This window comes from Elgaria multicarinata, chromosome 8 (genome assembly GCF_023053635.1).
Source record: "Elgaria multicarinata webbii isolate HBS135686 ecotype San Diego chromosome 8, rElgMul1.1.pri, whole genome shotgun sequence".
Lineage (NCBI taxonomy): Eukaryota > Metazoa > Chordata > Lepidosauria > Squamata > Anguidae > Elgaria > Elgaria multicarinata.
This window is the reverse complement of record NC_086178.1, coordinates 112,612,742-112,628,174: the sequence shown is the minus strand read 5'-3', so window position 1 is coordinate 112,628,174 and position 15,433 is coordinate 112,612,742. Positions and strand designations below refer to the sequence as shown.

Genomic DNA, 15,433 nt, shown 5'->3' with positions numbered 1-15,433 from the left:
TTTTATTTAATTTAGGTTTGGTATTTACTGCATCACAGTTCAGTCTAGTAGTTCAAAGCATTAGAACTGAAACTGTTTGCTCTGTCTGCTAATCTGTACAAGGGCTTGTAGAGAGGGAGAGAGATCAAGCTTGGCTCTGCATTCCCATTTTTAATCTGGAACACTTGCTTGCTCCAGTTCGAACTAGTTCAGACAACTGAACAAGCTTCCTCCTACAATTCAGACATGATGTCAAACCATAATTTAACACTGTGTAAATGAGCCTGGACATCCTTCAGCTTACATGTTTTCAATGCCGTCTTCCACCATGGCCTGAGGAGAACAGAAGCATGTACCCTTAGGTTTAAAGTTAGTATGGTTTGTTGTTATGTCTGACAAAAGCAGAATGAGTTTAGTTCAAACTATGGTTTATTGAAACAAGCCAGGATCAAACCATGATTTCTTTTCATGGCTTGTTCCAATAAACCATAATTTAAACTAACCATAGTTAGTTCAGACATAATGACAACTGTGGTTAGTTTAAATCAGGAAACTGATACTTTCAATCTCCTCTTTTTGTGCATGCCCAAGGCTTGATCAAGTTCAAAATGCAGCACCAAACTGGCTTAGTATTATGTTCAAACCGGGCCTATATGGCTCAGGTCCAGGTTATTTGAAAGAACGTATTCTCCCTTATGAGCCTGCCTGTGCTTTAAGATCTTCCGGAGAAGCCCTTCTTTCAGTCCCACCATCTTCACAGGCGCGCTTGGTGGGAACATGGGAGAGGGCCTTCTCGGTGGCTGCTCCAGTGCTCTGGAACTCTCTTCCCAGGGAAGCTAGGCTGGCTCCCTCCTTGATGGGCTTTCGGAGGCAGGCTAAAACTATTTTGTTCCAGCAGGCCTTTGGAGAATAATCTGGCCCTCCATCTATGTTAATGGCTTATAATTTTGTTGTGTATTTTAAACGTTTATGGTTTTGTTGCCCCCCACCAATGTATGTATTAAACTTTGTAAGGCCACCTTGAGGCCCAGCATTGGGCAAAAGGCGGGATACAAATAAATATAATAATAATAATAATAATAATAATAATATGACAAGTTCAAATTCAAAAGTTGTGGAGATCAGGAAGCTGAGCAAATCATTCCAAATAATTAAAAAATTAAAGCAAGTGTATTTCTGGATCCTTGGTTACATATGATGAAAAGTGCTTTGTAAAGTGAAGGAAAATATTTTAAATATTTTTAAAAATTCATCACTGTTTTTCAGAATCCACAACAGACCTTTATTAGGGTTTATGTCACAGGAGAGAGATAATTTCGCATATGTGAACTACCTGGTATTCAGCCTAACATCCCTCCCTGCAGCCACTCTGGTTTCAGCAACCCTCAGGCTTCTTAACCCTATTTTCTGACTTCTAGATGGAAGCAAAGGAGTTCAGCTCCTCTTGCAGTAAACCCATCTGAGCAATAATTTTACTGATAGCACCTTTGATGGTGTGTTGTTGGAGCTTCAGCTGATTATTCTCCTCTTGAAGTATTTTGTTCCCTCCTTGAATAGTCTGGAGGTCCTGTTTTTCTTCCAGAACTGCACGGTTCTCTCTTAGGAGGAACAATACAGTTTGGTTCACTTTCTGGAGAGCTTCAAGTGCCTCATTCTCTTGTAATGGTGACAAAGAAGTTTTGTTTCTTTCCTGCACTGGCACTGCACTGCTCTCCTCTTGGATTTCCTGGACAGTTTTTACTGCATCCGTTAGTGCAGGCTTATTGTTACTTTCCTGGACTACAATCTTGCTGATTTCTTGGATTGGGTTATCCTCCTTTCCTAATAGCTGAGCAGAAGATTGCTTTTCATTCTGGAAGACTGAGCTGGCTTTCTTCTCCTCAGGCAAAACATTCGAAGCCATATTATTTTCCCGGAAAATCTGTAGGGCTTTGTTTTCTATACCATCCCGAAGTCCTCCTATGACTGGAAGAGTTGCTAAAGGCTTCTTTTCTTGCTGAAGGACTTGCTGGAGACTTTCATCATAGATAACCTGAATGCCCTTGTTCTCCATCCGTAGGCACTGGAGCGCCTTATTCTCTTCTCGGAGAACTCTGTTTTCTATTCGGAGGGCCTTGTTCTCTTCCCAGAGGGCTTTGTTCTCTTCCCAGAGGGTCCAGTCATTATACACCTTCTTGGTGGAGTATTTCTTATGAGCTTCTGCGGGGGAAGAGAATGCTGGTTGAACATAGCTTTCGTTCACCCACTTGCCATCTAGGAAGATAAAGGTGTCATTGCTGAGCTTGACCCTTGGTGGGATGTAATCCATCTTTACCTTCCAGTAGCTGCATGTATTGGTTCAAAAAAGACACTATGGAGCTGGATGACTGCATGAAATGTACATTAAAAAAAATCTATTAGTAGCAAGCAGTACAGAACTCTAAAATTAGTGCTGTTAAAACAATAGACGAAGAATCAAAATACATTGTATTGGTTATGAAGGCTAAGACAAGAAATTATTTGAAATTAAGCAAGGAAATAAAATGTTTTCAGTTAATACAGAGAACCTCTCCACATCCATAACAGTATGTATTTAGGCACAGCCAAACTATATCTTCATTTCCTCTTTATACATTTCTTGGTTGTTTTCAGCCTTTTTTGAAGTAAATTATGCCTGATAGTCTTATAAAGTGTCTCATAGGAAGGGCCTTGACAGTAATCTCTTGCAAAGCGACATGTCCATTTTCACACTGCCTAAATACTGAGGCCCAGTATTGGGCAAAACGCAGGATACAAATAAATATAATAATAATAATAAATAGTAAGCGCTAGTCAGCCTTTTCTATATATGTAAATTTCCCTCAGCGTTCTCAGTTATCACCATGTCTGTTCATTTCAAGTTATTGCTCTTTACCTCTTATTCTTCCATCTTCCACATCATACCTTACCACATTATTAGTAGAAGGATCCATGAGGATTTATCAGTGGTGGACAGGGGAAATAACTTGCAAAATCTCCCCCACCCCTGCTTGCATAAGACTGCTGAGCTCAGAGACTTAGGCCTTAGCTAGACCTAAGGTTTATCCTGGAATTGTCCCAGGGTCGTCCCTGTCTGCTCCCGGGATCCCCTGTGTGTCATTTACATGAACAGGGATGACCCTGGGATAAACCTTAGGTCTAGCTAAGGCCTAAATGAGTAGCTTAAGCAGTCCAGTGCTATTACTGTAATTGCCCTAAAATGCTGACTGCTGAGGTGTGGGGCTAAATGAATAGGAAACTGCTAATCCAATCCTGAACCAATCTACAGTGTAGGGTGTGAGGCACTTCTCCCTCCCTTTTCCCACAGTGTATAGAGGTGTTTGGGTGAGAAATTGTGGCTGGAGAAAATGCATTTCAGAGTATGCAACCCAAGACCCCAATTTCACTTCTTCCAGGATCCTTTAAACTTTTTGACACCCTTCATAGCTTAAATAGAAGCACTTTTCTTCCAGTTCTAATTAACCCTGCCTTCCTGAACTCTTTTCATTTTGAAGTGGTCAGAGCCCTTCACAGTTTATAATTTCCTGGACTTAGGAGAGAGGATTGGTATCCCTTGCACCTATCTCCTTCATGCCATATCACCAGGGGCTCAAAGAAGCTATGTCTCCTCAACATTTAGTGCTCCCTAGAGGGCAATGAACATGCTCAGTCCTCATCAGCCTGTTTTGGGGTTTTCTCTTCTTTTACATTTATAAGCAAATATTATTCTGCATACATAGGGAGTTTCAAGAGTATGTACAAATTACTATATCTATATGGCCCTGTTTCGCTACAGGCATGGGACAACAAAGTTTCATGTTAGGAGGAATAAGTGGGGACCCACAATAAAATGTTGCAGTGCTTTTCCAGCCAACCTCAAACAGGAAACTTGCTCAGTCTTGCAGAATTGTTTGGGTACAGGGAGGAATCAGGAACAGGAAAAGGGGGAAATATACTTTTTTTCTTTTCCATCTGCTGACACCCCGCCCTCCTCATATAATGTTAAAGAGCTTAGATTCAGGGTTGGTTGCCACTTTATAACCCCATCTTCAAACCTCCCAGTGTAATCTGAGGGAGGAAAGCTTTTTTAAAAAATTTCATGGCACCCAGTCCCCTAATCATCCTTTAGGATAAAATAAGCTGTTAGGGGTTTGGGCATGCTAATTCTTTCCACTTCAACCATTTTCCTTTCCCCCACACCCTGCCAGCTAATGTTCTCAACATCTAATGTTTTTTGTTTTTTACTGAATCCTCGTCAGGCCACTTCCCCCCTCTTTTAATTTACAAATTAACATTTTCCTGTATATCTGGGGAATCCCCCAAGTACACATAAATTGTTATCATGTCTGTGGGTGACCTTGTTTAACTGCTTATCTGTATAGGCATGGGATCCCCAAGTTCAATATTAAACTGAAAAAATGTGATATGTAAGAAAATGTTGCAATGTGACTAGGGTGACCATATGAAAAGGAGGACAGGGCTCCTGTATCTTTAACAATTTTATAGAAAAGGGAATTTCAGCAGGTATCATTTGCCCTCAGAAAGAGGGCTCCTGCAGCTTTAACTGTTGTGATGAAGAGGGAATTTCACCAGGTGCTGCTGCATGGATACAAATGAGACCTGCTGAAATTCCATTTTCTATACAACTGTTAAACATACAGGAGCCCTATCCTCCTTTTCATATGGTCAGCCTAAATGTAACCCCAGTCATAAACACAAACTTCTGAGCAGGGCAGGATCTACACTACTGCTTTAAAATGGTTTATAAAAGTAGTGACAACTGTCGGGGCCCAGGACACACACTACATACAGTCTTCAAACCGTTTCCAAAGTGTCGTATCCTGCTTGGTGTAGATCTGGCCAAGGTTCCAGCCAACATAGAAAAGGAACTTTGAAGTGCTGTTATGGGCTTGCAGAAGGTGGAGTTTTCAGAATTGGGGAAAAAGAAGATTTTTTCTAGTCTAAAGAAGTGTCGTTGTCCCCCCCTTTCTCATAATACAACAACTTGGGCCACCCATTAAATTCATGAGTCAAAAGAAAGTACTTCATACAACACATTAATGTATGGAATTTGTTCATATAAGATGTGACAATATCCATTAACCTTAGTGGCTTTAAAAGATTAGATAAAAACTATAGAAGGTAGGTCTGCCAGTGGCTATTAGTCACAATGGCAATATGGAATTTACATGTTCTGAATATGACACTGAATCCCAGTTGCTAGGGAGCTGCAGTGGGAGAAACCTATTGCCTTCATGCTCTTCTTGTGGTTTTCCTAGAAGCATTTGGTTGGTCACTGTGGGAAACAGGATGTGCTGGACTTGATGCACTTCTGATTTCCTTACTAAAGGAAAAGGGATACTTCATTTCATTTCCACCTTCTGAAACTTTCCCGTTATGCTGTAGAGCACAAAAGGGCTCCAATACAGGGCTACTACCAAGGAGGGAAGTTTTTGGAAAGCAGGAAAGGTGCTCCTTTCCTCTCTCCTGAAATCTCCGGATATAGTGCAAAGAGGGGGATTTTTCTTTCAACCTTATGGTGTGCACCCCCTGGACCCTAATGCCAACCTCGAGGATATTATAAGTTGTTAGGTTTTCAAGAAGGTAGATTCCCTCATTTTCCTTCTCCTCCTCAACTTGACATCCCCAATATTCCATAGTCCCAGAGATCATTGAGTGCAGTTGCTGTTCTCAGTTTTTAACTTTTTCAATTTTAATTTACAAACTAATACACTCTTATGTACTTGAAGAGACCCCTAGGTATGCAGGAACCACTATCTTTCACTGCCAAACTGATAGACTTCAGCCAACGATGAGGAGACCCTGAATAGAGAAAGATTCCTCTTTCTTTCTCATTTAATACTAGAGGTCCCCCAATGAAATGGATTGACAATAGATTCAAAATATGTTATTTCACTTAATGCATAATCACCATCAGTAATTAAAAGTGATGATGGTCACTAGTTTAGATGTCTTTTTAAAAGACAAAAATTAATGGAGAAAATCAGCCTTGAGCCATGCAGCCTTGAACAATGACAGTTAACGCATAACAAACGGAATATCTCTCTTGGCTACCAGAGGTTGAAGGCCAGCATCCTATCTCCATCTTGCTCCTACTTGTCAGAGATAGAATTGACCGTTGTTGGACAGAGAGCGCTAAACTTAGATGGCCACCTGGTGTGGTCCTGCATAGTCAGTTCATATGTTCTTAACCAAAGTCTAATCCACTCAATCTGTATTTAATTATATATTTCAGCTGGGGTATCTGCAGTTCAGTGCAGATTGCTTATATTGCATATATGAGGCTAGCAGAGTTGTGAGGGAACCCTGGTGATATGAGAGGCTCCAGAGCTATGCCTGAAATATGGAGCTAAATTTGGCAGAATCATTGTACTTACTTGTTTTCTTTTTAAAATTAGTTTTAGTAGTTTCCTTGTGTTTTCTAATACTTCTTTGACCTTCTATCTGTTAAAGCATGGACCATGGAGGGAGAGTTGTCACCACCTTTCCTTCCTTCAGATTGATTTCCAGTACTGGTTGCTATTGCAGGAACAAACAGTTCACAGAGGCATGCAACAACAGGGTACCGTGTCAGACCCATTGTGACACAGAAGTAGCATCTAAACACACCCAGAACACAGCCAAGTTGTAAAGGAGGGAGGTAAAGTATTTTTTTAAAAAAACATTTTGGTTAAAGTTGAGTTCAGAGTCAAGAGTTCCCAAGTAACAGCTTCTGAGGATCACTGTGAAATATTGTACGCTTATTGGACCTATGATGAAATACCGTTTAGTCATTGGTCACTTGGTAACCTGTGGTGACGTATTATTGTTCAGCCCTAGTTTTGCCATTGTAAATGGGCATTATAGCCTACATAATCTATGTAACTAGATTGTTTTGAAGATGAAGTGAATAACTGTTGTACAAATTCACAATATTTGTGCTCTTCATATTCCTGTGTATTTGAAGTGGTTCTTTCAGTTCAAGCCAGTTATACAACAATTTATTTAATTATTACACTTATATACCGCCCCACAGCCGAAGCTCTCTGGGTGGTTTACAACAATTAAAAACAGTAAACATTAAAAAAAAGTATACAAAATTTAAATCTAGTTATTGCCAATGTGAGAACCAGTGTAGTATAGAATTGGCCCAGGTAGACCTGGGTTTAAATCTCCATTCAGCCAATCTCTCTCCTTAAACTACCTCACAGACCTGTGAGTATGGATTGGGATAACCTCCACCTATTCCACTGTGAGTTCCTTGAAGGAAGGATGCGATAAAAATAGTAATTTCTGTGTCTGAGGCAGATTCTTTGCACCACAAGCTCTTGGACTACACCAGTTCAAAATAACTATTCTATTTTCTGGGGGATAATTAATACATACATACACACACACCAAGGTTAAAAGCACAAGGAGGACTAATTTTATTTATTTAAGACATTTGTGTTACTTTTCTGTATACAATAGATCCAGAGTTACACCTGTAATGTTCTCTGTACATTGATTATCCCAGTTGTATGAGAATTTTTTTGTATCATTAAGGGCCTGCTACTGAAATTCCAAACGTTTACTGCTTAGGTAGGCTGTATCTACTACTTGCTGCTCTTAGTGAGAGTCAGCTGAGAAGTTGTGATGCAACCTGCTCCCCGCCCCCTCCCACTACTGTCCAATCAGCAGTAGCTGGTGAGAGTCCTGCACCACCAATTTTTCTCTTTCCCCTCCAGTAGTATTAAGTGACTGAGAAAGCTGCTCTGTCTTAGGGTGCAGACTGAAAACTATTTTGGAGGAGCTTTGCAAACTAAATACAACAATTTATATTGACTATTGTTAAAGGCCACATGTGAGACAATGTATATATAAATAATATCCCAGAAGCTAGATCAGCCCTTTTGAATTTGTGTAGACAACTGCTTTGGAGAATATCTACATTCTAAGATATATACATATAGATATAAATATGTATTGATATATAGAATATTTGTGTTTGTGTGTGTGTGTGTGTGTGTGTGAATGTATACTCTCCCCACGGCCTGAGTTTGATCCCAGCGAAAGCTGGTTCTCAGGCAGCCGGCTCAGGTCGACTCAGCCTTCCATCTTTCCGAGGGGCTGGAGTGCTGGGCTGAAAACAACAGAATGAAATTTAATAGGGATAAATGCCAAGTTCTACATTTAGGAAATAGAAACCAAATGCACAGTTACAAGATGGGGAATACTTGGCTCAGCAATACTACAAACAAGAAGGATCTTGGAATTGTTGTAGATCACAAGCTGAATATGAGCCAACAGTGCGATATGGCTGCAAGAAAGGCAAATGCTATTTTGGGCTGCATTAATAGTATAGCTTCCAAATCATGTGAGGTACTGGTTCCTCTCTATTCGGCCCTGGTTAGGCCTCATCTAGAGTACTGCATCCAGGAGTGGATCTACACAGAGTCGTGAAGGTGTCCTGAAGGCGCTTGCGTGCGCCTCCAGGGCGCCCTGAAACTCTTTGTGTAGATCCTGCTCGCTGCGCTTGGAAAAGAATGGAGCCAGGCGCTCCCTGCTGCTGCTGCAGCCCCCAACCCCCCTTCTTCTTCTTGTTCTTCTCTCCGCATCCCCCCCCCCCCCAACCTCTAATCTCAGCCTGAAAGGAGCCTGGGCGAGATAAGGAGAGATTGGATTCCTCTCGGGCGAGCAGCTCGGCTGCTTAAATAAAATAGACCCGGAGAGGGGCTTTATTTCCCCCCCTCGCGCGCGCGTCTGTCCAGCCCGCCGCTGCCTCCTCGGCCGGGCAAGAGACGGAGAGGGGAGGAAGGGAGGCTCCGAGGGGAATCTCTTGTTGGACGGCGGATCAAACTTTCTCTCTTTGGAAAGACGGGATGTAAGGCAGGGTGCGCCTGCGAGGGGACGTGCGGCGAGGTCCCCGCCGTTCACTCGCCGTCGTCATCGCCACCAGCAGCCAACCAGACACATGGGGCATCCCGGGCACCAGGGTTATTTCCTCCCTCTCTCAGCTCCTCTCCCCCAGCGATGGGAGGCTGGTACCCGGGGGTACTGCCCGGCCGGGCCTGCCAAGCTGGGTGGGGGCTGCCTTCAAGAGGCAGCTGGACAACCATCTGTCAGGGATGCTTTAAGGTGGATTCCTGCATTGAGCAGGGGTTGGACTCGATGGTCTTGTAGGCCCCTTCCAACTCTGCTATTCTATGATTCTATGATAAAATGAGTACCCAGCTAGCTGGGGGAAAGGTAGCCGTGACTGGGGAAGGCAATGGCAAACCACCCCGCTACAACGTCTGCCAAGAAAACGTCAGCGAAAGCAAGTGTCTCTCTAGGAGTCAGCAATGACTCAAGTGCTTGCACGAGAGGGTCCTTTCCTTTCCTTATAAAGACTTGCCTACAGATTACTAATGCGCATCATTATATCACATGGATATTTTAAGAGACTTCTAAGCTAAGTAAGGCTGCAATCCTATACTCGTGTACCTGGGACTCAGCCTCACTGCACTCAATGGAACTTTCTTCTGAGTAACTGTAAAGCTGCAATCCTATGCATACTTACTTGGGAGTAAGTTCTGCTGAACCCAGTTCTGGGTAAACATGCATAAGATTGTGCTGCAAGGGTTGAAACAGGGATTTTAAAGCTGTAATACTGTTCTTCAGTGTGCCATTTGTTCCCCTACCCCCAATTTCTTGCATATCATCAGAGAGTCCCTACCTATATTTTATTTGTAAACAAATGTAACAGATGGAAAGAGTTAACAGGAGTTAATTGAAAGTTAATGTTGGTGGGCTCATCATGACTTGTCTTGACGAAGGTTTTGCAGTAGCGGCAGGTCATCTACATGACGCAGCCGTCGTTGTGAAGCCATCCAGGGGCAAACCCCGGAAACTCCACTGAAAAAAGTCGGGCACTTACCCTGACTTTTTTTTCGTCTGGAGGCATGTCACAGCCAATGGCGCCCCCTAATTGGTTGCCATTGGCTGGACAGAGAAAGGGCGGACCTCCGGGAGCTCAGCAGGGCCCCACGCATCCCTGTAAATTAAAAAAAAATGTGGGAGGAGAGGAATGGGCCCCGCGCATCCTACAAATACAAAAATAAAATAAAAATGGGGGAGGAGAGGAACAGGCATCCAGAGGGAGCAGAGGTGGTTTGGGCACCGCACATCCTTCTCTTTGGCTGCCTCGTTCCTCCCCCATCCCAGTTGCCAGTGCAACTCTGCACTTGCATTCCTTCCTCTGCAGATGCTGAGAAGGAGTGCAAATGCGGGACCCCGAGGCCTCGCAGCACCATTCTGATTCCTGACCAAGAGAAGAGGAGCTGCCCCAGCTGGACTAGAAGCTACAAAGGCTACCCACCCAGGGCCTCAATCTGCCCTCGAAATGCCCTCAACCTCAATCCGAAGCAAGGTCACCACCAACAGACACAGCAAAGAAGGTGGTGACCTCAGAGTAAAGGAAACAGTCATGATAAGTCAGTGATTTTTTAAGAGGGCTATACTGGGCGTATAGACGAGCCCCAGGCAGTTTCAAGGGGGGAAACCATGGTAGCTGTGAGTTGGCTGCTGCATCATATAAACAATGCAGCACCACTGCACAGCCACCATGGGATATACAGGGTGTATAGACAAGCCCCAGGTAAGATACCAGTGAAGAGGAAAACAACCTTAGATAATGATTTAGGAAACGTCTGGACCTACAATGAATTTCTGAAACTGATGCCCAGGCTCATGTCCCAACTCAAATTAAACACTATACAAGTTTAATGGCATTAGTGAAGCCTTAGTGATCTAAAGGGAGGGCAATTTTGATCCCAATAAGATTCCTAATAATGGACTTTTTTCCATCAAAGAATGAATGGCTGCAATAATAATAAACTTCTTTCTTTCTTTCAGAGTTCAGTCTCCTTATGGATTGACAATATGTCTAATGGACAGAATGTATCAGGATCTGGTAGTAAAGACCAGATCCAAGGAGAAACAACTCATTCTCCTTCTGGATGCCAGTCAGTGGATCCCAAGCCTTCCAGCTTGCTTCTCACTGTAGAAAATGTTAAAAAGCTTCAAGAGGAGTATCCCGTTGCTAAATCTGTTCTTACTAGACAGTCAATAGAAGCATATATTAAGCAGAGTAACCTCTCTTTGAATGAGAATGAAACTAGTACAGATGGAAGCAAGAAGCAGAATCTGTTGGATGAAAAAGAATCAGAGGCAACTTCAATGATTCTTCATAGAGAAGATAGCTCTGAAGATTACTCAAAAAACGTTGAAGAAATTTCAAAAAAAGGTAGCTGCAAATTATTTCCCTCATCTATATTAAGAAGTTTTTTCTTTCAGAGTTTCTGTAGTCTCAATGCCAAACTATATGAGTTGCAGGATATCTGCAACTGAGTCTCCTAGTATCTTTTTTCAAGCTCAAAAGCTTTTTTTAAAAAAGCTTTAAGGAAAAAATACTTGCAAATGTAACAGGAGAAAAGGGTGGGGGAACAAAAATAAATTCACACTAACTGTTCACAACACCATTAACAAAAAAAGAGGGGAGAAATCCAATATTTCTAAGCTCTTTCACCCAGGTAATACCATTGAGAAAAATTTGAAGCTTTGATTAAATTTAAATCCTGACTGTATATATGCAGTCTCTCAATTTGTTTTTGGCTCCTGGTGTGGTAAAAATGTCTGGTAGATGGTTTTTGGAGGTAAGCAATTCACAGCCACCCTTCTTCATTTGTTCTCTCAAGCAAAGCTTGGGGAGGTGGTCTTCTGGCATATCCAGGACCCTCTCATAATACACAAGGGATGCCTTCTGAGCTGGCTTCTACAGGGATGGCTTCTACAGACACTACACCTGTCTCTGCTCTAAGGGAGGGAGTTGGGGTCCCTGGAGGTACTGCCAGCAATAATCTCAGAATTTATTCTGACAAACCTCCAACTCCTTCAAAGTCTTATGCCCTTATCCCCCAAATCTCAATCCCATATTGGATTTGAGCAACTACTTTTATGAGAAAAACCTTCAGTGCAGGACCCACCAACCCCTGGAGTAGAAGAATTTCAGGATAGCTCGAGTTGCCTTTTGTGCTGTTATTTTAATGTTCTGCAGCTTAATCTTCCAAGAACTTGTCTCATCAAAGTATACACCCAGGTATTTGAAGGAGGGAATCTGATCTATCTTATTTCCACTAGCTTCCAATTGTATCTGGGGGACGTTTACCAAAGACCAACACCTTGGATTTAGCATAGTTAATTCTCAGCTGTTCCATTTGGCAGAAATTTGTTCAGACTTCTCTTCAGCCCAATTTTGTTCATGAATAGCAGTACCAAGTCATCTGCATAGATTAATATTGCAACTTTAGGGTTGCCTACTGTGGGAGGGAAGTGCTCTGGGCAGTTTAAGCCATTTACAATATTGTTAATGTAAAGATTAAACAGAAGGGGTGCTAGCGAACAGCCTTGTTTGACTCCTTTGGTTGTAGAGATTTCTTTTGACAGACACCCATCTGTAGATCTTGGAGCCGATATCCAGTAAACTGATGGGCCGATAGTTCTGAGGTTTAGATTTATCTCTTATAAATTGGAAATATTATACTGATCTTCCGTCCTTCAGGGAAGATTCCTGTAGAATTGGTATAAGAAAATACAAATTTATCTCAAAGTTGAAAATAGCAAAAACTTATCGTCAACACCAAATAATTGATCCAGGGTAAAAATCATTTTCTCTGTCCAGGTCTGTCAGAAAAATGTTTTCTTTCCAATTTTTAAATCCAGATTTCCCCATAAGTCAATTTAGCCTGGATAAATGGTTCAAACTGTAATTGGCATGACATTATAAGTCACACATCTCTAACTGCCAAAATTATGGGAGGAGCTCTGTGCACATTAATATGTTGAGAATGTAATGCCATCCATTTGCAGAGAGGCTACAGACAGTAAGATTCCAAAACTGACCAACATGAAAAATCAAATCTAAGTGGGAAAGACCTAAGTTTGGTACAGGTCAGCAGGTAAGCCCAATGATATATAGCAAGATCCTGAAAGCCAGAGATATTCTGGGTAGAGAGGAACCCTCCCGCCCCCCCACCATCAAATTTTGTGATACAAAGCATGAGGTTTTGGGAAATATTTGCCAGGTATAAGTAGCTATAGAATTATTGGCTATAGAAATAAACTGTTGGCTATAATTATTGGCTATAGAAATAAACTGTTGCATTATTTGTTATCAAATAAAGCTAGTGAAATGGCAATAACTTTCTACTTAATTTATTCTTTTGATTTTCTCTCTCCCTTCAGATTCCTGGACAAGATCTCTGCCATCTTTGGATCTTGAGACTCAATCATTCAAGTAAGGAGAGTAATTGCCTACCTTCAGATATTTTTATGTTTTTCATTTCATTTCCATACCACCTGTTAGCCAGAGCTCTCTGTGTGGTTTACAACAATTCATAAAAAATACATCAACATTAAAAAAATACATCAACAATAGTATTTCCTCTGCAACTTATCAACATAAATGCCTGTTCTATGTCCAGCTGGTTCATTAAACCAATTATTTACCTATATTTTAGCCCCAGGTTCTTGCAGATTTTGAACTCAGGAAACCACTAAAATATGCTTCATTGTATTGTAGTGCCTTTCCATCTCAAAACTGGCATCTCCACTTCATTCCTAATTATTAAATTGATTAATGAACTCTCATTGTGGGTGGGGAGGAGGAGAGGCTGGGAGACAAATAACAGTCCCAAAGGAAACTGTGGGGTGCTAATTCAACTTGCCATTGCGCAAATTTAACATCAGTTTTAGTCTATGGGCCACACATTTGAAAAAGGTGAAATTAAAGTCAGATGGATGAAAATAAAAGAGAACTTGATTCTATGATCATAATTTGCTTTACTGTATGATGGTACGTTGATTCCATACCATGTTGAGTGTAATTAGAAAAGGAATTGAAAATAAAACTTTCAATATCATATTGCCCCTTATACCAATCTATGATGCAACTACCCTTGGAATACTGTATACAGGGGCACTTCCACACGTCGTACTCAGGGCGCTTCCATCCGCCCGCAGTGCACCCCGAAAACGATCGTGTAACTTGCCTGTAAAAGAGACGAGGAAGAGGCGTCCTTGCCGCCGCCTCCGCCACCCACCTCCCTCCTCGCTGGCCGGCTCGGAGAGCTCGGCAGAAGAAGGCGGGGTGGAGAGCTTCTTCCGCTCTCCACCCCACCTTCTTCCGCCGAGCCCTCCGTCCCGGCCGTCGAGGAGGGAGGTGGGTGGCGGAGGCAGCAAGGACGCCTCTTCCTCGTCTCTTCTCCAGGCAAGTTACACGAGCGCTTTGGAGTTGCACTGGGGCCGCATGGAAGCGGCCTCAGTACGACGTGTGGAAGTGCCCCTGTTCTGGGCATCACACCTCAAAAAGGAGTTGGACGTTGTAGAGTTGAAAAAGGTGCAGAAAAGGGCCACCAAAATGATCAAGGAGCTGGAGCAACTCCCCTATAAGGAAAAGTTACAACATTTGGGACGGTTAAGCTTGGAAAAAAGAAGACTAAGGGCAGACATAACAGAGGCATATAACATTATGGATGGTATGGAAAAAGTGGTTAGGAGACATTTTCTGTCTCATCAAAACCTGGTGTCATCGCATGAAACTGAATGGTGGAAGATTTTCCGACAGCGGAGAAGGACATCTTTGTACGGGTTGCTCAGCCCAATTCCTTCAACAGGCAGTGACATGCAAATTAACTGGATTTCCCTTTGACATGGGAGAACAATCTACTTCCATTTTATTTCCTGCCTCAGCTCCAAGCCTGCTGGTGGAGTAGGTCCTCAAGCATTCCATCCCTCTTTATAGCTACAGTTTCTTCTTTCTTCCTCTATATCCTTCTCCAGCTTCTCCCTCACTTTCAAGAAAGAAAAACAAAAACTCCCCCCTCTCTTTAGAGTTAGGAGCTTTTTTAATTGTTGCAGTGACCAAGATGGCGCCTTCGATGCCTGATTTCACCAGAACAGTGCCTGGGTCCAGCTCCAGCTGAGAGCCCCCTCCCTCCTGCTACCAACTGTCTCTGCAGAGGCCACCAGTGAGGGAGGAAGCAGCAGCCAGGCCCCTCTCCACCGTGCCTGGGTCCAGCTCCAGCTGAGAGCCCCCTCCCTCCTGCTACCAACTGTCTCTGCAGAGGCCACCAGTGAGGGAGGAAGCAGCAGCCAGGCCCCTCTCCACCGTGCCTGGGTCCAGCTCCAGCTGAGAGCCCCCTCCCTCCTGCTACCAACTGTCTCTGCAGAGGCCACCAGTGAGGGAGGAAGCAGCAGCCAGGCACCTCTCCACCGTGCCTGGGTCCAGCTCCAGCTGAGAGCCCCCTCCCTCCTGCTACCAACTGTCTCTGCAGAGGCCACCAGTGAGGGAGGAAGCAGCAGCCAGGCACCTCTCCACCGTGCCTGGGTCCAGCTCCAGCTGAGAGCCCCCTCCCTCCTGCTACCAACTGTCTCTGCA

The 15,433-nt window shown here is 43.0% G+C and overlaps 2 protein-coding genes across 2 annotated transcripts in view; one reads left to right on the top strand and one right to left on the bottom strand.

The window, feature by feature from the left end:
* Window positions 1-1,393: 1,393 nt before the first annotated feature.
* CBY2 (chibby family member 2) lies at window positions 1,394-2,287 on the bottom strand. The gene has a single exon (XM_063133302.1). It carries the CDS (start codon window positions 2,285-2,287, stop codon window positions 1,394-1,396), a length of 894 nt encoding a protein of 297 aa, XP_062989372.1.
* A 7,162-nt stretch (window positions 2,288-9,449) lies between these two features.
* Window positions 9,450-15,433, top strand: part of ERICH6B (glutamate rich 6B) — a 56,678-nt gene continuing 50,694 nt past the window's right edge. The window contains exons 1-3 of the mRNA XM_063133195.1: window positions 9,450-9,523; window positions 10,852-11,242; window positions 13,240-13,291. Of these exons, the coding sequence (XP_062989265.1) occupies window positions 9,506-9,523; window positions 10,852-11,242; window positions 13,240-13,291 (461 nt within the window). The 5' untranslated portion in view covers window positions 9,450-9,505. The remainder of the gene's footprint in view (window positions 9,524-10,851; window positions 11,243-13,239; window positions 13,292-15,433) is intronic.

Bases quoted from the DNA above. Each gene is read 5' to 3' on its own strand.
- CBY2 (XM_063133302.1), bottom strand. From the start codon at position 2,287: ATGGATTACATCCCACCAAGGGTCAAGCTCAGCAATGACACCTTTATC.